Genomic DNA, 21,051 nt, shown 5'->3' with positions numbered 1-21,051 from the left:
ACTTCAATCATGAAACTGATCAATGATCAGCTGATCGGCTCTCTTGTTTGTTTATCGCCCACTTTGCGCCAGAAACAGGAAACCAGCGGATGTCGCGCTAAACAACAGCAGCACGTTTAAGCTTGATCAGCTGTTGTTAGAATTTATTTAATATTACTTTCTAGTATCAGCTGATGTTTGCTGGAGCCACAGCTGTAAAGCTGCTGGTCATGATGTCGGTTTGGATATGTGGTGAGAGGGAAACATGAAGATGAAACCAGGAGATGTCCTTACTGAATCATCAGAGCTGTGATGGAGAAACAGGTTCACCTTTTAGGTGACATGGATGAGTTGAAGTTATGAACTGTTTCTGAGAGACAAATAACACCAGGATCCTTTTCTAAGCAGCTGACAGCTGGTAACTGTGCAGGGGCGGGTCTAGCAAAGTGTTGCCAGGGGGGCAGGCAAATCAAATCACTTTTATTGTCACATCACATGTGCAGGTACACTGGTGCAGCACATTTGAGTGAAATTCATGTGAGTGAACTCTGTGTCAAACACTGAGCTTCAGTAAAGATTCAAGTTGTATTTATTTATATGTCCTATCACCTTAAATCTTCACTCAAAGACGAGTACCTTTGACAGTGTGTATACAGATGTATTATATATAAGAGACAAATATTGTTCGTTTAATATGTTGGCATTACTAAATTTGGCTCAATGCTTACATACATGTGTAAAAAGCAAATGTACGAGCTGTGATAACTGTGTCTGATAGAATGAAGAGTCGACTGATATATGAAATATTCCTTTATTGGGTGAGAAAATCAGACCATGTCATAACTGCTGTAAGTCACACAGAATAGATATCAGAGCCTTAAACAGGCTGACGTCTGCTAAATGGGTCAAACTGGGCAGAAAGTCTACAAACATATAACATCCTTCTCCTCCAGCTGTGCCTGAGGTTTATACGTTTGCAAAGGCCTCCACAGTGGATACAAACGTGGTGCTGACCTGCCTCGCCACAGGCTTCCACCCAGCAGAGCTCACAGTGACGATCAGAAGGAGTGGGCGTGTCCTGACTGCAGATGACGGCCTGAAGAGCTCAGGACTTCTTCCAAATCACCATGAAACCTTCCAGAGGAGAGAGTACGTGGAGGTTTTAACCAATGAGCATGCTGTGAAGGACTGGGGTAAGAAACCTTCTGCTGTACGTGGATATAACACAGCCAGTTATAGCCATGGTTTCCTTTACTAACACACAAAACACGCGCAGGTGTCACAGGCTGGGCACTACCATCCTGTCATCTGATTGGTCAGTTTATGCAGCCTGGCCTGCCTCAGTACCACAGCAGTGTAGTACCGTGTACCACCTGACATCCACAGGGGGCGCTGTTTCCCTCAGTGTAGTCATCAGCAGAGAGAGCAGTGCTGTTAGTCTGTTTAGAAGCTGCTCTGTTCAGTTTAAGGGTCACATGTTCCTCACCTGCACAGCTGATTTCATGATTTGTGTCACAGTAACAAACACAGTGTTGTGTGTTTCAGACGATCGTCTGCTCCCAGACTCAGAAGGAAGCTCAGTTCACATCCCCGTCGCTGCTGTGGTCGTCCCGCTCGTGGTCGTCGGTGTCGCTGTGGTTCTCCTGGTTCTGTATAAAAAACACGACAAATGGTAAGGCCTGGTGTACTGGGTAACAACTGTACCTCGTTGCTAACTGTTCATACTCACACGCCTGTGTTTAATACAGTTTAGTTCAGGTTAGTTTTTATATACTGGCAAATCACAGCAGTCGCCTCAAGGTGCTTTATGTTGTAATAAAGACTCTACAATAATTTATGGAGCGTCACTTTGGCGAAAGTTGGAATGAAAAACTCAATGCATCATGGGAATCCCTGGCAGCCTACGTCTATTGCAGCATAACTGAGGATTCAGGGTCACCTGGTCCAGCCCTAACTATATGCTTTAGCAAAAAGGAAAGTTTGAAGCCTAATCTTGAAAGTAGAGATAGTGTCTGTCTCCTGAATCCAAACTGGAAGCTGGTTCCACAGAAGAGGGGCCTGATGAGCAACCTTAGAGTTTCCTCATCTGTCAGTCTGAAGACAACGTTTATCTGCTGTCAACTCAAATCTCTGTTAGACACCAAAGTTTGGTTTGAAAATGATTAGCAGGTCTAAAGCTCATGTTAGTAAGTTGTGTTTGTATAAATCGACTCCTGGTTTATAGCAGGAGTGTGTTGCATTGTAATCATTGCATTCTGATTGTATTCACACTTTAAACTTGGATGTAAAAGGATTCATCAAAGAGACTGCGTGAAGATGCCAGAGCAGGCAGACACTGATGTGTTCTGAGTACCTGAGCATATAAACTAATTTTTCTTTCATCCTCACAGCTGTTGGAGCTAACAGCCAGAGTCATGTGACTCCACTGAATCCAACACATGGCTTTTAAAAAGTGTTCCTGCCCCTTTAAGCCAAACCTCCATCACAGGGACATTTAAATGAGCCTGCTCTAAGACGGTAAGAAAGTGGGATCATTTTTAAAGGTGCTTTGTAAATACATGTTGACTCAAAGCAAACTCTTACAGCAGGTTTGTGCAGCAGCGGGAATAAAATAGATGCTAAATCTGCTCGATCGTCATATAAATGTGACAAAATGCTTTTAAAGAAGATGGGTCAGAGGAACTGTTCACAGCTCAGAGCCTGATCACTCATCAAGTTTCAGTGTCAAACCAGGTGGGAGGAAGTATTTTAAAAATATTTATTATTTTAAATTCATTATTTAAGAATAGATTTTATGTGCCACAGTAGCCTCTGGACTGTTTCCTCATTACAATGGATTTGCCATCAGAAATAAAGAATCGTGAAAAGGAGGCGTGGTACTCTGTCAGTATATCTGTCAGTGCTGGTTTGGGTGTTTGGGGCAGAAACATGATGATTAAACATTTGAAAAAGTTCTGTTTTCAGACAGTAACGAGCACTTTTAATCTACGACGCTCACAAGAACCAGATTTAAATCCCACCTGGAAACTCAGCAGAACTGTTAGCGGCTAATGCTAGCAGCAGGGTCACAACAGGCTCGTCATGAAGTGTATTCAGTCCGTCCGTGTGCCACAGTAACAGGCTGCCAATTAAACACATTTAATTGTGTTAAATTGTTTTTTCTAATGTTCAGACTGAAGCTGACAAACAGCTGAAGAGCAGCAGACGAGTCGTCACAAGGCTGAACACGCGTTCATGGACCAGCAATGCTCATCAACTTTCTTTATGCACCTTAATTTAGTCTTTTTTGTATCATAATTTGATTCTTAACACAATTTATTTGTTATGTAATAAGATTATCTTCTTTATATTTAATGTGTTTCTCTCCTCGTGATGAAACTGATTCAATCTTTTGATCAATCAGTGAAATATCTGCTGTAAGACATCGGTCATCCTGAAATCTCTTCCTTCATTGTTCAAAGTGTTGAAAATGATCCTGGCTGTGACACAGGACAGCTGTGTTTAAAATGTGTTACAGTCTTTTATGTAAAAGCTGCTTGCATGTGTTGTGTACAGTCCTGTTGGGTTTATGTGTTACTTCCATGATCCCCGAGAACACAGGAGCCGTTAGGATCTGTGTCCACTGCTATTTTACTGTATTTACGGCCTCTGGGTTCCTCCTTAGAAGAGCAGAAGGATGGCGTCTTTCATAAAACCTCTCTCTGACGTTAAAGCTCGTTTCGCTTTCAACTTTTTAAATTTAAGTGAAGACAGAGGTGCTGGTGTTTGGACCCAGTGGTCCCTGTGAGTCCTCCTCTGTAGATTTGGGACTCCTGGAAGTTTATTTTAGACCTTTGTTACTGACTTTGGTTTTAAATTGGACTAAAATCAGAGCAGTGGTCCAGTTTTTAGAATGTAAGGCGACTGGCAGCAGTGAAATCTTCTCTTTGGCAGCACTTGGAAACAGCGATCCATGCTTTTATTTCTTCCGTGTGGACGACTGTAACTCTCCCGGTGTTTGGGTCAGTCAGTCGCTGCTCTGGCGCCTGCAGCTGAGCGCGAACAGGATCTGGTAAGAGAGCACATGTGCTGGCCTCACCGGCTGCCTGTGTCCTTCAGAGCTCATTTTAAAATTCTCATGTTTGTTTTTAAACGCCTTCAGTCTCGCCCACCTCTCTGAGCGTCTTCATCCTCACACACCCTGCTGGCCGCTCAGGTCAGCTGACCAGCAGCTCCTGGAAGATCAGGAGGAAGCTCAGAGGGGGCGGGGCCTTTTCTATCGTTGCATTTACGAAAATAATTGATTAAATTAATTATTTAATTAATTATTTTATTCTTTTTATGATTTGGCTTTTATTTATATCGTATGTAACTTTTTTTATTTAGTTCCAATGTATCAGCTGTGGTTGTTTTAAAGTATTTTATAAATAAAGATTTGTTCTTATGCACCAAACGTCGCAGCTTCCTGTTAAAACCCTGTTTAAACACGTGTAGCTCAGCAGATTTACAAACACTGAGCTCTTTCTGAAGCGTCGCTGTTGGAGCGCCGAGCTTCAGCACGTGCACACTGTAGATGTTGTGTCAGTGTTTTTCTTATTTGTTCTTTCTTGGTGTTGCACAAAATACACACAGTTAAGAATTACATACAGTCTTATATGATCCACGCGTCCGGGGTCAGAGAGATGCTCACATGCTAAGCTACAGCATGGCACAGTGGGCGATCACTGTCAGAAATAAGTCGAGTCAGATTCTCCAAGATCAGGCAGAGCATCAGAGGAAGGAATGATCTGGATGTCTCTGATGGAGGCCAAAGTAATAAAGCCCTCTGCACCACGGCCGTCACGGGAGGACGATCCTCACAGGTCGTGTTTCACAGCTGGGAAACCAAAGCCACGACTTCAGAGTCCAGGCGTGCACGACACTGTTCATCCACGGGGGACTTTGCTCCTTCTCAGGCTCCTCAAACCCGGATGTTGTCCTCCCAGCTCTCGCCACGTGGCCCTCCTCCACCTCCTCTCCTGACAGCAGGAAGTGTGACTCCACCTCCACGGGTTCAACCCGGTCTGCCTCGCTCCCTCACTCCATCCTGACCCGGGCTTACTGAGTGTGGTTAAAATGATACTTTAGTCATCAGATGGCTTTGCATCAAATATAATAAACCTCTACCAGAAATCCACAGAAATAGAAGCAACCTGAGATCAGACCTGGACAGAAGATTTTAAAATGTCATAAACAATAATAAAAAGATATTTCACAAACAGTTTCTTTGAACCACAGTTATTTAATTTAAATTACGTAAAAAATAATCTTCTGTTGTTTTAAATGTGCTATAAATACACAGGGTTTCACATCAAAGGTTACTTTTACTCAGCAACTTCACACATAACTCATCTTTCAGTTATATTCACGTGGTGTAGAGGGTACTTTCCCCCGTGGGCTGTGTGACTCTGAGCGCTGCCTCATTCAGAGCATCTCTCTGTCGGACACGCAGCGTGAACTCGGTGTGATCGGGGAGCCGAGGCTTTAAAGGGATTTAAAATGTTCATCGTGGCTTTTCTGCTGCTGTGGGCTCCAGGACTAACGGAGAGCGCCGGTGAGTCCCCGTTTCTAACACAGGCTGTGCCGTTAGTCCCGCGTGTCTGTGGGTCGCTCTTTTATTGAGAAACAAAGAGAGTGAACCTGAGCCGGGTGTTGTGCCAAAAAGTGATTGTCTGCCAAAAATTGATTTCCAATGTTTCTGTGTATTTTTTATGTGTAATATCTTTACGTATGTTCGTAAATAGACTTCGGTGAACAGGGTTTACAAAGGGGTTATATAGAGAATTAAAACAATATCTGTTTTTCAAGTATCTTTACAACTCTCTGCTATTGTACTTACATTATAACCAATCCGGTCCTTTATCCCCACTTAAAATATTTTTACAGAAATATTGTAATATTTGCTGCCATTTCTGCTGTCCTCTTGGCCAACTTACTCTTACAAAAGACATTTTTAATGTTAATGAGATTTTTTTTAACTGTTTAAATAAAGGTTATATAAAAGTCACTGCCAAAAACTGATTGCGGCTTCTACCTTGTTACACGAATGTTGTTTGTGGCTCAAGATGACTTTATGTCATCCATGAGGGATGCATTTGACATATGTTTCACATATTATAGCCCAACAAGTTACTGATAGCAGTTTAAATACGAGCAATCAGTTTTTGGCAAATACCGGAAATCAGTTTTTGGCAGACAATCACTTTTTGGCACAACACCGGGCACGAGCCTGAGTTACGTGCTCAGCCAACGAGAGCCCGGATGTCCAATGTTTCTGTGTATTTTTATGTGTAATATCTTTACGCATGTTGGTGAACAGACTTCGCTGAACAGCCTTTACAAAGAGGTTAAATATAGAATTTAAAAAATATCTGTTTTTCAAGTATCTTCACAACTCTGTGTTATTGTACTGACACCAACCAGTTCTTTATCCCCACTTACAATATTTTTACAGAACTATCGTAATATTTGCTCCCAGTTCTGCTGCTGTTGGCCAGCTTACTCTGACAAAAGACATGTTTGATGTTAATGAGATTTGTTTAACTGCATAAATAAAGGTTATGTTAAAGTCGCTGCCAAAAACTGATCTAGCTTGTTACACGAATGTTGTTTGTGGCTCAAGATGACTTTGTGTCATCCATGAGGGAAGCATTTGACATGTTTCACATATTATAGCCCAACAACTTACTTATAGCAGTTTAAATACGAGCAGTTTTTGACAAATACTGGCACCGAGCCGGAGGGCGGCGGACAGAGTCTACGCACGTGTGACGGTTACCGTGGAGAAGCAGCGGTTAGTCTTTGTGCGCGTGGTAACACGTGGTTAACGGAAACTCATTCAGCATCAGCTGCACGCGCACAGACACGTCCGTTTGGTTTCGCGCCTTTATTTTATTTACTTTTATCGATCTGTTCATCGATAAAGTCCGGATCAGATGAATTTTCATCCTCATCGATACAGAGACGAGGAAGTAACTTCAAACTTTAACGCCAACATCTACAAATGACGTCACGGTAACGGCGGCCGCGCTCGTGACGTCAGTTCATCTTGAATTTTCACGTTATTTCCCGACTGAGCGTCGTGAACAAAGCGGGGTCCCACTCCCACGCGGTTCCTCTGAGCGGTGTGGTAGAAACAAGTGAAATAACCCGTGATTATTTCACAGCGCACAGCCTGCGTGTTTATACTGTGTCACGGTAAAGGTGGCAAACTACAAAATACTGAGCAACACATAAAGTCCACGTTAAGCAGAAACAGATGAAACAGACCGACAGTGACTCTCAGTGTTACCGCTGTTCTGACCCTCCTATTTAAACTGCTGTAAACATGTCAGCTGTTTCCCTCATCATGATATCCGGTCACTGTGAGCCACAAACAACATTCCTGTCACAAAGTCGAAGCTGCAGTCAGCTTTTGGCAAAGTGACTTTCATGTGTCCTTTAAAATAAACTTGTTGGCATTAAAAATGTATGTTTAAGAGTAATCTGCGCAGCCGACAGTGCAACAAATGTAACAGTAGTTCCGGGTTGGTTATAATGTAGGTGCAATAACGCAGAGTTATGAAGATACTTGAGAAACTATTTCTCAAATTTTATATAACGCCTGTGTAAATCCTGTTCACTGGAGTCTTTTTACCAACATAAGTGAAAACATTACACAGAAAACACAGAAACAGTTTTTGGCTCCATATCAGCTCAGCTATTTTGGATTTCAAAATAAGAGCCTCTTGAAATTCTGTACAATTTCAAAGTGCAATTATTTTGAAATACAAACTCAGAGTGACTTGAGATTGATACTTGATACTGATTCAACTTTACCCAAGAAAACATGAAAACTAGCAGCTCAAAATAAAAATAGATAAGGAAGTCTTTGAAAAATATCATGTGCACAGAAAACGAGCCCACGCAGTCAGCTTTCTACACTCTGAAGAACAGCTGTCACTGCTGGATTCAACATCTGTTCTGTGAACACACACACACACACACACACACACACACACACACACACACACACACACACACACACACACACACAGTCTGAGTAAAATACAGATGAAGGCTGATCAGTATCGGTACCTTCACAGCTGCAGTTTTGTCGCCTCGCTGGCAGGAAACGTGAAAAAGGAAATCACCAACGGTTTAATGAGAAGTGTCGGTTTCTAAAGAGGCTTAAACAAAGAGAGAGAGCAGACTCAGGATCGTGCACAGGTCAGAGAGGTGTCAGTTTGTGTAGCAGTAACATGACACCCGCTTTGCCTCAGACACCACTCTGTGTGGTGGCACCACCTCACTGCTCCACCTGAAGCAGCTGTCTGAAGGTCTGGTTCACACATCCTGGTTCACAGAAACAGACGTTTAAAGCTTTAAAAGCACCGAGACGATGCTCTGCTGTTAGTTTGTCTCTACTTTTCTAACTGATCTGTGATCAGTGTGAGGATGTGGTGTGAGCGCTGCTCTATAAAGGTTAATAATCAACCACTGACGCTGAGCTCAGTCACAGTTTTCACTAAAGCGCCTCGTTTGACCTGCTCCGTCACCATGGTAACTAATGCTTGACGATGAGAGTTTGGATTGAAGTGAGCAGGAAGATTTCAAATTCAAATTCAAACTTTATTTGTCACATACACAGTCATACACAGTACGATATGCAGTGAAATGCTTACACAACTGCTCGTGACCTAAAATAAAAGACGACAGGAGAGGAAATAAATATGAAAATTAAAATAAAGGGTCAATTTAACTAGGAAGGAATAAAATAAAATATAAAAATTAAAGTTAAAAATAAAATAACTGTACAACAAAATACACAATATAGAAATATATAAGAATATATGAAGAAACATAGAACAATAAGAGCAGCTGTACGAGTAATAAATGGTATGAATAAATATAATGTGCAGGGTTGTGTAATCCACATGTGTAAGTGTCTTGTGCAGTGCAAATATGCTTAAAGTGATTTATTTAAGTGACTTGTGATAAAGTGATCCGATTAGATGACCACGCAGTGTAGTTGTGCAGCAGCTACTGGTGTAAACAATGTCCAGAAAGTCCAGTGTGTGTAAGAACTGTATGTGTGGGTCAGTACTGTGTGGTGGTGTGATTGAGAGACCGTATCGCCTGCGGGAAGAAGCTCCTCCTCAGTCTCTCTGTGTTGGTCTTCAGGGAGCGGAATCGCTTTCCTGACCTCAGCAGAGAGATCAGTCTGTTGTTGGGATGGCTGAGGTCCTTCACCATCTTCCTGGCCTTGGTCCGGCACCGCCTGCTGTAGATTGAGTGCAGGTCAGGGAGCTCGGAGCGGATGGTGCGCTCAGCTGACCGCACAACCCTCTGTAGAGCTCGTCTGTCCTGCATGGTGCTGTTCCCGAACCAGGTTGAGATGTTTCCCGTAGGGCTGTGCAATATGACCAAAATCTCATCTCTTGATATAAAACATCTATCGTCCAATAACGATATAAATCACAAAAATGTAACATTTTCTGTAAATTCTGTGAATCTCGTGTTGCTGCAGTGTTTCCAGCTGGGCGTCGTGTACCTGGAGTGTTTTAACCGATGCATGAAACGATACATTTTTACACATAAGTTGTAACGGCCGCCGTTTCCTTTGTGAGTATTTATTACACGGCGTGCTGCGGGGAAAAGCCTGTTCTAACGTTTGAGTCTAAGGTTTATTTTTTTGCACCTGGCGTCTTTTTTACTTCTCATCCGTAAACTCTGCATACTCTTTCATGTGATTCCGTTTATTTTGACAACACATAAAAACAGGCGCTTGTCCGTCCGTAGTGTGGTTATATTAAATATAAGAGAAAGAAGGTGTGTCACCAGGGTGCCAATTTTAAATACATGTAGACATTGAGGGCTAGCAGGAGGGACTATGCACTTACCTGCTGCTCTCTGGCAGGTAGCTCCAAGCCCTCCTGGGTTTTAAATGCACCTTAGAACACACATGCATCAACACTACAATGAGCGGGTGGAGGGAGGTTTGGAGTCTTCTCCCACCCCCATTCTCTGCGGCCTGCTGGAGCGGGAGGGCTAGGAGGAGTTGGCCGTCCGACTGCGGTCTGGAGTGTGGGGCCTCCCTGCTGCTGCGGAGTCGGGGCGGTCTGCCTCTCCCCACCGCAGGGAAAAGGGTAACACCACCTGGGTCTGGGTGCAGTTCCCCCCTCCAGGGGCAAGGGTACCTAGACCCGGTTTGTAGAGTACGCTTGGGGAGTGTGATTGTGTGTACAGCGTCTCTTTATGTCTGTCTCCACGTTGGTTGAGTGTGGAGTAAGTGCATATGAGAGCATGAGGGTGGGAATGGATGTTTGTATATGTGTGTGCCTGTATGTCTGTGTCTATATGTCAGGTTGGGTATCAGACACCACCTCTCTGGGGACATCTCAGGCCCTCCAAGGTTTGGAGGCCTATCTCCACCCACCACCACTTCCCCTGCCAGTGGCGGACCCCCTCAGACATCAGTGCGTTGGTGGTTCTTTGTGTCCGGGGATGGGCGTCCAGGTACACACCGGCTCACTGCTTGGCGGCCGCTTATCGGGGCCTGGAGCCTGGGGCTCGCTCGGGCCACTTCGGAGGTGGGGTGCCCCCGGCCTCTCGGCCTGGGGCTCGGTCACTCTGGCGCAGCTGGCTGCCGGCGGAGCTCACGGGCGCGTCACTGCAACTCCCCCTGGCTTCTGCTCCGCGGCTGCTGAGTGAGCCCTCATCTGGGACTCTCCTCAGCTCTTTCTGGGACAGTGGCGCAGCTGCCCCTCTGTTGGTCTTCCTTGGTCTCTTGTGTTCTGGGGGCCTCTGGATGTCTGGAGTTTTGATCTCCTCCACACCTGCTTCATGCCCTGGAGGACGGGGCTGTGGCCCCCCCACACCCTCTAGCAGATTATTACATGAAGGAACCTTTTAAAAAAACAAAAAACAAGCGCGTCCATGCTCACAGGTGTACACACGGGTGATCACACCCACAAACTACACCCTTTTTGGCTCCTACCTCAAAGCACACTGTGTTCTGTTGATCTTATGTGCTGCACAATAATGTTTAACATTTAGTATTTACTGTCATATTCCCATATATCATTGTGATGTTGTTTATTATGTTCTCAACAGGTGATCCAGGTGATTGATAGATGTATTTTTTGTCTGCTTATTTTGTTGTTTTTGTTTTTTTGCCCTTTAGCCCCGTCCCTCTTCTCTGCTGTTTTTCTTTCAAAAAATAAAAAATAAATAAGAGAAAGAGAGAACTTTAAGAAAGTAATACAGCCACTACTGTGACCATCAAAGCGATGAGAAAATATTGCCGTAAACAGTTTATTTTGCTACACCATGAAACAAACGATAGCGTAAAATGAAACGATAGACGTTTTCATATCGTCATCCGATATATATCGTTATATCAAACAGCCCTAGTTTCCCGCCAGGATGCTCTCTATGGTGCAGGAGTAAAAGTTCCTGAGCACCTTGGAGGGCAGTTGGAAGTCTCTCAAGCGTCTGAGGTGGTAGAGACGCTGTCGGGCCTTTTTCACCACGGTGTTGATGTGACAGGACCATGACAGGTCCTGCGTGATGTGAACTCCGAGGTATTTGAAGCTGTCCACTCTCTCCACTGGGCACTCGTTGATGACGGGGGTCTGGTAGTTCCTCTCCTGCTTAGTGCTGAAGTCCACTATCAGCTCCTTTGTCTTACTGACGTTTAGAAGGAGGTTGTTCCTCTGGCACCAGTTCTCCAGATTCCTAATCTCCTTCAGGTAGGCCGTCTCGTTGTTATCAGAGATCAGGCCCACCACGACGGTGTCGTCAGCAAACTTGATGATGGTGGTGGAGCTGGTAGTGGCCACACTCATAACGCAGAGAGCTTCGACTGATGCGACTTTATTCTCCCCTCTTTAAACCAGTTTGTGACAATATGGCGCCGTGAAAACTATAAAGACGCACAAACAAATGCCATTCTAACATTTAAGCAGAAAGTGCAGAAATGTTCACATTTTACTATGTAGAAAATTATTTTGATGAAGTCAAATCGTGACATTGACATAAATCAATAGCTTTTAAACAATTTATGTTACATTTAATAAAATGAATTAACGACGAGCTTTCTGTCTCTTAAATACATAAACAATCATTTGCAATCATTAAACCTCTTTCTGCTTCCAAGCGTGCTAATCATGCTGAACCAGCAGCAGCTCCATGCACATCTCTGAGCCAGTCTAACCACAAACAGATGACATGCATAGACACAAAAAACGAATTCAACCACATTGAGTAAACTTTCAAAGCTACAGCCTGTGACAGAGAAATAAAATACATAGTTCTGCTCAAGAGTTGGGAGTTTGCCTTGTAATCGGAAGGTTGCCGGTTCGATCCCCGGCTTGGACAGTCTCATTCGTTGTGTCCTTGGGCACCCGTTGCCTACTGGTGGTGGTCAGAGGGCCCGGTGGCGCCAGTGTCCGGCAGCCTCGCCTCTGGCAGTGCGCCCCAGGGTGGCTGTGGCTACAATGTAGCTGCCATCAGTGTGTGAATGGGTGGATGACTGGATGTAGTCCTAAGGACTAGTAAAAGCGCGATACAAATACAGGCCATTTACCATTGACCCTGCATATCACCTGATAGTTAAACCTTTACTCAAAAAGCATCTCTAGACCCAGCAGTCTTAGCTAATTATAGGCCAATCTCCAACCTTCCTTTATATCAAACATCCTTGAAAGAGTAGTTGTCAAACAACTAACAGATCATCTGCAGAGGTTTATTTGAAGAGTTTCAGTCAGGTTTCAGAGCTCATCACAGCACAGAAACAGCTTTAGTGAAGGTTACAAATGATCTTCTTATGGCCTCTGACAGTGGACTCATCTCTGTGCTTGTCCTGCTAGACCTCAGTGCAGCGTTCGATACTGTCGACCATAATATCCTATTAGAGCGATTAGAACATGCTGTAGGTATTACAGGTACTGCGCTGCAGTGGTTTGTATCATATCTATCTAATAGACTCCAGTTTGTGCATGTAAATGGAGAGTCCTCTTCACACACTGAGGTTAATGATGGAGTGTAGCATGTGGGAAAGGTTGTTTTTAAAACAGTAAGGCTTCTGTTCCTACTGCTGAGGTGAACGGATAAGTCTTTTATGTTTCATAAAACGCACCCAGAGAGAGGCCTATTTCAAAAACATGAGTGAGATCTGCTGATGCATCTCACCTGTGTTTAATAAAATTTTCTTCTGTGACTTTCAGACACTCACTCCCTCACCTACATCTACACGGCGCTCTCCAAGCCTGTTGGCCTCCCGGGCATCCACGAGTTCACAGCCATGGGTTTGCTGGACAACAGGATGATCGACTACTTTGACAGCGAGCATCAGGCAAAGGTTCCCAAACAGGAGTGGATGAGAGAGCGTTTACCTGCTGATTACTGGGATAAAGGCACACAGTCCCGCAAGAGCAAGCAGCAGTGGTTCAAGGTCAACATCGGCATCCTGATGGAGCGAATGAGACAGAATGACTCAAGCAGTAAGTTGTCGCTCCGTTTTAATCTTGACGCACACATCATGGTGTCCTCTCTGAATCTCTGTTCTTCTGATATCTTGTTCATTTCTGTCACTGTTGGTCCTTCAGCCCCTCACGTTCTTCAGTGGATGCACGGCTGTGAGGCTGAAACGAATCCTGACGGCACGCTCAGGTTTGTCCGAGGCGTGGACATGTACAGCTACGATGGAGACGACTTCCTGTCCTTCGATGATAAAAACGGAGTCTGGGTCGCTCCGACTCCCGAGGCAGAAGCCACCAAGAGGAAGTGGGACAACGTCCAGGTGCTGAAAGAGTACACCAAGGGATACCTGGAGAACGAGTGCATCGATTGGCTGAGCAAGTTTGTGAATTATGGACAGAAGCAGCTCAAACAGAAATGTATGTTTGTCATAAATAAAAATAATATTATCATTTATTTATTTTTAAACATTGTTAATAGACTTTTTAGAATTAGTTGTGGTAATATGACCTCACATAATTATTGTGTTCTTGGTCAGTTTCATAGAAGCGCCTTCACTGATGGATTATTCCACTGTCACCGAGTCTCTTTCACGCACCTTTGAGACAAATTGAACCAAAACACACAAAAACCATCAAACTAGAGCCTCACCACGTCTGCCTCGTCTCACACAGTGTGCCAGACGCCACATAAACATCAAACCAACGCACTTATCACTTTCCATTTCCTCCATCCAGCTCCACCTGATCTGCACGTGTTTGCAAAGAACTCCAGAGTGCAGACAAACATCGTCCTCACATGCCTCGCCACGGGCTTCTACCCCAAAGACGTCACAGTGACGATCAGGAGGAACGAACGTGTTCTGACCGCAGACGACGGCCTGAAGAGCTCAGGACTTCTCCCCAATGACGACGACACGTTCCAGAGGAGAGAGTACGTGGAGGTTTTAAAGTCTGACCCGGCTACATACAGCTGCGAGGTTTTTCACGAAGCGACCGGTGTGAGAATTTCTAAGAGCTGGGGTAAGAAACTGTCATGGTTGTAAAAATGTTCTTTTAACTGGAGACACAAACAGACTCTGCTGTTCACTGTGTAGGTTTCTTCCTGTCCAGTCATCTGATTGGTCAGTTTATGCATCAGTAACACAGCAGTGTAATACCGTGTGCTACCTGACATCCACAGGGGGCGCTGTTTCCCTCAGTGTAGTCATCAGCAGAGAGAGCAGTGCTGCTAGTCTGTTTAGAAGCTGCTGTGTTCAGCTTTAAGGGTCACATGTTCCTCACCTGCACAGCTGATTTTCACAGCAGCACAACTGAAAATGAACCAAAGGTGAAGTAATGTTCTTGTTTTGTGTGTTTAGATCTCAGCCTGTTACCTGTTCCTGATGACGATGGATCTGCTGTCACTGGTCTGGTGGCAGCACTCCTGCTCGTGCTCATCGGTGTAGGCGTGATTCTGCTGGTCCTACGTAAAAGACGCAATAATGGTAAGAACGAACAGCCCGTGTGTCAGCACCGGGTGATTTTAAGTGTGGCGATGGCACCAAGAATCAGACCATCAAACAAAAGCATCTGACTTACCCACTCTGTGTGTGTGTGTGTTTCTCTGCATGCATGCAGAAACACAGCAGATGAGTTTTAATGCTTGCTGTCTGTCTGTGCTCGCAGGCAGGAGCAGCGCAGATACACCAGAGTCGCAGGAGTTGAACGATGTTCGTCAGGAGTAACAGTGAGTTTCTCTCTCATCGTTCTCAGATGTTTTATTACCTACACGTGTCGATTCTCTGCCCTCAGATGTGTAACTGCCTCCGAGCGTGCACGAGTCACAGTGAAGGCTCATAAGATGAAGCACACAATGAGGCGGTGTGCATGTTTCACGGAGTTTTGTGTGTGCTTGTTTTCTGCACAGTGTATTTATGTTTCATGTGCACATGTTGGTGAATGAGGCTCAGAGTGAGTAATAGCACCATCACCGTCTCTGTCGCCTCCTCTGAGCTGAGGACAGCAGCTGTCCTGACTCTGCTTCCTGCTGTTGTTGCTTGCATGATGTTCCAGATGTTCACAGCTGGTCAGAGGTCTGGACTGCAGGTGGACTTTCTCCTAAGAGTAGATGCAGTCTGCAGTTTAGCATCGTCCTGCTGAAACATGAAAACATCGTCTGGGTGGATGCTCCAACTGCTACCTACCTGTCAGCACTGATGGAGCTTTTCCAGATGTGCCAGCTGCCACACCCAGAGGCACTGATGCCCCTGGAGGTGTGGCAGGTCTCACCACCGTCTTTAAACTTCGTGCTGCCATCACTGTGACACTCTTCTCCACCCACTCCACCCTGCTCTTCTTCACCTCTCCTGTAAAGGAGGAGGAGAACGCCGCCAGACTGACCAGTTAACCTGATGAGTTTCAAACTGTTCCTCCAGCTGTTTCTTTTAACTCAAACTTCCTTTTTTTGTTGACCTCAAACCGACTCTGAGACGCATCACTGCTCAAATTGAGCTAAAGTTTGTATCAATGGGGTTTGCTGGTTATGAGTAACTGAGCATGTAAAATAACGCTGCTGCGTTCATCCCTGCAGATGGAGATCAGAGCTTCCACAGAAGCACATCGAGACTCGGTGGGACCAGATTTACCGAAACAACACAAACATTTGTTGCACTTTACAGGTGGATCAGCATTAAATGGGATTCCATTTAATTCAATGGATGGGTTTAAAGAATTGTTAATGCCCCTTGCAGCCAAATCTACGGTGGCCCTGAGAGGTCCAACTTCAACAACAACAAAAAAAGCAAACAGAAAACACTGCAGAAGCAGACCAAGCACAACCACAGTGTTTCTGGGGACGCAATAATGTGACGGACCGGCTGAGGAAGTGACAGAAACCAAAAGATGTGAAGAGTTGAACTGAAACACGCTTAAAGAAAGCTTTAAGGGTTAATCTGTGAAAATAATGTAATAATAATGTGTGTTTTAATCACATGATTCCTGTAACACATGTTTGCTGTTGGGGGGCAGAGCAGGTCATACAACTCAATTCATTTTTATTTATATGGCACCAAATCACAACAACAGCCTTGTTGTGTTTTGTGTGTTTTTGAAGCTGGCGGCACGGTGGCATTGTGTTTGGCACTGTTGCCTCACAACAAAATGGTCCTGAGTTCAATTCAGGCAGTGTTTCTGTATGAAGTCTGCATGTTCTCCCTGTGTTTGTGTGGGTTCGTCCAAGGACATGCAGTTTGTAAGGATAGCTTAATTGATTAACCTACATTGCCCGTGAGTGTGAATGGTTGTGTGTCTCTGTGTGTCAGCCTTGCCACAGGCTGGTGACCTGTCCAGGGTTTACCCCGCCTTTCGCTCTATGGCAGCTGAGGCTCCAGCGACCCTGAAGTGGATGGATGGGTGTTTTTAAAGCTGCGGTGCGCGTCACGTCTCAGGGCAGTATCAGAGTTTAAGTCGCACGTCAGTGTTTTTTAAAGCAGCTCAGAGCCTGAGAACATGTTTGGTCTGACATGATGCTACAAAATATATGTGCTTTAAGTTTACACATTTTGACCCACAGCGGTAAAATTCTGATGACGCGGTGTCGTCACACGGTTGGGTGGGCGAGGTGTGCGCACACATTTTCTAAACTGGTAACTAAAGACGGCACAGGTTTAATCATCTTTGTTTCTAACATACAGACCGTCACTGTGGTATCATTAACGCTAACCGTCACGCCATCATGAGGGTGAGCAGTTAGAGTACAGGAAACACAACTATGACACTGATTTCATGTTTTAATAAATCGGTGGAATATCTGCTGTATGACTCTGTGACTTTGTGTTTTCACTGTGTGATGATGAATAATGACGAGGTCAATAAAAGCAGGACTGACAGGTGTTTAACATTTAATGCTTTTAATTTGAAAAATGTAATGAACGTTAATATTTCTGGGACCAACTTTTGTTCTGTGTGCAGGTCACTCGTTATTCTGCTGTGGTTGTTTTAAAGTGCTTTATAAATAAAGGTGATGATGAATAAACAAACAAACATAACTTTACTGTTGTGTTTTTGTTCCATTGTTAAATATTTAGATATATTTTAGGAAGCATAAAACAAATGTTACAGAGTTTTAATGCTTCTGTATTTTTATTTTCTATAACTAATAAAGTGAAATCGATGAGTTTCTGTCCTGAACATCTTCTGAGGTATTTTAATGGCGCGTTTCTTTGACACTACTTCATTCTAGTCGTTACTTTTTACCCTAGTACAGATATTTTACACACGGAGTTATTTTGGAAAATATTTTTTAGAATAAAGACTTAAAGTGATAATAAATCTTTTTTTAAGTCAGAGCTGGCTGTGTTTGCAGTCATTCATTGAACTTAATATTTATGGATGCATTTTGCACTGCTCTCTTGCACAACGTCTGTCTTACTTGTGTCTGTTTTAACTTTAAATTTAGATTTTACTTTAGTTTCTATATAATGCTATATAATGATGTGCTACGTCAGCGGTCTCCAACCTTTTTTGCGCCACGGACCGGTTTATGCCTGACAATATTTTCACGGACCGGCCTTTAAGATGTCGCGGATAAATACAACAGAGTAAAACTAGTACCGGTACCTAAAAACAGAAGATTTATTCATAACACACGTGAAAAGACCCAGGAAAACAGAGTAAACGATCAAAACAATAACAAAATAACGCTGGAAACCGATAAAAACCCTGAAAACCAGACATTTCACACCTGAGCCTCAACTCTCGCGGCCCGGTACCAAACGACTCACGGACCGGTACCGGTCCAAGGCCCGGGGGTTGGGGACCGCTGTACTACGTGATTGCTAGCGACACAGCTATGTTAGCATAGCATTAGCACAATGAAGCTGGAGGATGAACGCTAACTTTTTTCCACTAAAAGTTAACGTTAAGGTTCCTGATGGTTAGAGACAAATGCAATCGCATGGCAGGATGCTGTAAACGGACCAAACTTCAGTCAGGAGAACAACTGAGATAATCCATCCACAATACGAGGTTAGTCATTCATATACTGCTGCTGGGCTGTAGTTACATCGTAAGGGTTTAAAAACTGAGCTTTAAAATGAACAGTGATGATAAAAACCGTGAGAGGCCGACAGGGATCACTGACTGTTTTTAGGGGCTTGTTCAGATTAAATAGAACAAGATACAAAACATTAAAACAAGTTAAAAACACAACAGCCTTAATAAACAGAGGGTAGTTTGTACCTGGAGGCAGGATTCATACGTCATCACGTAAAGATAAAAACGAGTCAATAAGGGACAAACATGCAGCTCTGTCAGAGCAGAGGAGGGAGCTGAAAATGTGACGTCGGGAGATGAAGCGCAGCTGATGTCACCTGGAGGGAGTGGCTGGAGCAGGAGGACTCTGTGGTGCTGTTTCCTTTTTGCTCCCAGGAGGAGCTGGTGCAGTTGTTCCTGAGGTAAAGGTGCTTCTGAAGAGTATAGAGTGAAAACAAGACAACGTCCAGCCTTTGCAGCTGTGCCGAGAGCTGCACCTCCCAGCTCTTTATTCATGAGTCATGTTCAAGCCAACAAACACACACACTGACAGAAGCTCCGTGCACATGCTTATATTACACTTTCAGATTAGACACGACGAGCTGCGCGCTTGTTCTGTACATCCAGTAACATGGGCCTTCATATTGTTTCAGAAGGAGAACAAGAGCATAGGATAAAATCTCGTTTCTCAGGTTACCACGTTTATGTGTTTACTTTTGTGCCATGTTGTTCTGAAAATGAAATTAAAAGGTGTCACATTTACAGAGTTCATGATGTGTGCTGTAATCTGGCAGTCCCCTCTGAAGCGTGTCAGCCTTTCTTTCTTTCATCGCTCTCGTCTCTTGTCCCTGTTGACTCCGTCCTCGTCACTTCTGCTTGTCCTCCTCTGTTCTCCCTCTCCTCCTTCCATCCACTCCCCGTCTGTCCATCTTTTCCTCCCAAAGCGGAAACCAAACCCTCCCTTCTCACGGCTGACAGCTTGGAGTCCTCCCGCAATGGAGGTCAGAGCATCGTTCCTCTTCCACCCGTCCTCCCCCTCTCCCCCCTCCTGGTAGTGCATTCTCTCCAGAGAGTGACCCCCAGGGAAGGGTGACAACGGCTGGGCCATCAGGTCTCCTCTCTGGGCCTGCAGCAGAGCTGCTTCTTCCCACGACTGGTCATCCTCCTCACCTGGCTGGATGTCTCGAGGCCACTCGGCCCAGGCTTCACTCCGGACGTCCCCCGGCTCTTCCAGAGCAGCCTGGAGGTGCAGCAGGGTGGACTCCAGCTCAGATCCACCCACTGTGGGCAGGAGGGCGGTGGGAGGATAAGGGTATGATGTGACGGGGTGTGGGATGGAGGAGAGGAGGGCGAAGGAGAGGAGGGCGAGCTGCGAGGCACCAGGATGAAAAGAAAGTCTCATCTGGAAACAGAAACAGACTTTTATCAGCAGGTTACTGATGTGTTTATTAGCTTTGATCAGCTGATGATAACGGTCGAGAGAGGAACTGAAATATTATTAAACAAAGGGTAAAAATACTGCATTTGAAGTAAAAACCAAAAGAAAAAAACTGTGAACATTATTATTGAGTTTGTCTCATCACACACACAAACCCTGAATCTGCCTCCGCCCAGTAAACAGGAAGTGCTGTCAGTAACCAGATAGAATAATGAATATTTGTACGGAGATAAACAACGTTTAGAGAAACTTCTTCAAGCTGACGAGTTTTATTTTTTCAGCAGACACATATTCAGTACTTAAGTAGAAGTACAGATACCAGTGTTAAAAATACTGCAGTATAAGTCAAAGTACTGATTATACTGCAGTATTCAAGTAAAAAAAACAATATCAGTGGAAATAAAACCTTTAAACCAGTTTAAATTTTAATTGTAATGAAAGAACACGAGCAGAGAAAAAGATAAAACAGCAGCTGTTTTACATGGTAGACGCCGACTCCGCCTGTAACCTCCACCACAGTGCAGCAAACTAACCCTGCAGTTTTAAGTGACTCAGTTTGTTCAGCAGCAGCTTTCACCCTGTGAAAAACATCATGTCACACAGATTTAGCAACATGAGCATCCTTCCTTTAACTCTAAGCTTCCTGTCTTTTCTCCCCCTGAAATAAGCAGCTGCAGCACACTGTGAGACAAACACACAGTTTGTGTGTTTGCTGATGTTTGTTGAGCTCATAGAAACGCTGCCTTTCAAATTACCTGACACTTTAAAAACGTCACTCCCCTTCTGTAGAGCGAGCTGGATGCTGAAGTACCAGCAGTGGTTAAATATGGAAAAATAAAAACTTTAACCCCTGACTGTGGCCCACAGCTGTTCCTCGTTCATCTCATCTTACCTGGTGATTAACAAACAAACAGGATTTCCTCTCATGTGTTTCTGTTTAGGCTCAATTCAGTTTGATACGTAAAACATCAGCAGTAGAAAATACATTTTGTTTAAAAAACGTAGGGAGTAAAAGTAAAAAGTAGCCAGAAAAAAGTACTCAATTAAAGTTCAGATACCTGAAAATTCTACTTAAGTACAGTAACAAAGTAACTATATTTGCACATGTGAAAAAGGCTTCTTCCTGTTTGTCTTTCACAATAA

At 44.2% G+C, this 21,051-nt stretch overlaps 2 protein-coding genes and 1 long non-coding RNA gene across 5 annotated transcripts; 1 reads left to right on the top strand and 2 right to left on the bottom strand.

Annotated features, from left to right (window-relative positions):
• Positions 1 to 774: 774 nt before the first annotated feature.
• On the bottom strand, positions 775 to 9,368 carry LOC145423821 (uncharacterized). The gene is made up of 2 exons (XR_013904859.1): positions 8,074 to 9,368; positions 775 to 1,628 (listed from the first exon to the last, which is right to left on the bottom strand). It is a non-coding gene; the product is annotated as an uncharacterized LOC145423821 (long non-coding RNA).
• LOC113014786 (class I histocompatibility antigen, F10 alpha chain-like) lies at positions 4,731 to 17,613 on the top strand. Of its 2 annotated transcripts, none has more exons than XM_080296704.1 (7): positions 4,731 to 5,551; positions 13,206 to 13,481; positions 13,587 to 13,877; positions 14,196 to 14,480; positions 14,819 to 14,944; positions 15,126 to 15,186; positions 15,513 to 17,613. In XM_080296704.1, the coding sequence occupies exons 1-6, from the start codon at positions 5,497 to 5,499 to the stop codon at positions 15,182 to 15,184; spliced, it is 1,092 nt and encodes a 363-aa protein (XP_080152830.1). In that variant the 5' UTR covers positions 4,731 to 5,496; the 3' UTR covers positions 15,185 to 15,186; positions 15,513 to 17,613. The 2 variants fall into 2 exon arrangements, with proteins under 2 accessions (XP_080152830.1, XP_026012302.2); XM_026156517.2 differs by having other exon boundaries at positions 4,732 to 5,551; positions 16,030 to 17,613.
• A 440-nt stretch (positions 17,614 to 18,053) lies between these two features.
• Positions 18,054 to 21,051, bottom strand: qrfp (pyroglutamylated RFamide peptide). 2 transcript variants are annotated; one of them, XM_080296706.1, is made up of 2 exons: positions 20,801 to 21,051; positions 18,054 to 19,872 (listed from the first exon to the last, which is right to left on the bottom strand). In XM_080296706.1, the coding sequence occupies exon 2, from the start codon at positions 19,870 to 19,872 to the stop codon at positions 19,297 to 19,299; it is 576 nt and encodes a 191-aa protein (XP_080152832.1). In that variant the 5' UTR covers positions 20,801 to 21,051; the 3' UTR covers positions 18,054 to 19,296. The 2 variants fall into 2 exon arrangements, with proteins under 2 accessions (XP_080152832.1, XP_080152831.1); XM_080296705.1 differs by having other exon boundaries at positions 20,664 to 20,801.

This window comes from Astatotilapia calliptera, chromosome 22 (assembly GCF_964374335.1).
Source record: "Astatotilapia calliptera chromosome 22, fAstCal68.1, whole genome shotgun sequence".
Taxonomy (NCBI): domain Eukaryota; kingdom Metazoa; phylum Chordata; class Actinopteri; order Cichliformes; family Cichlidae; genus Astatotilapia; species Astatotilapia calliptera.
Note: the sequence above shows the minus strand (reverse complement) of the source record. Positions and strands in the feature narration are given on the sequence as shown.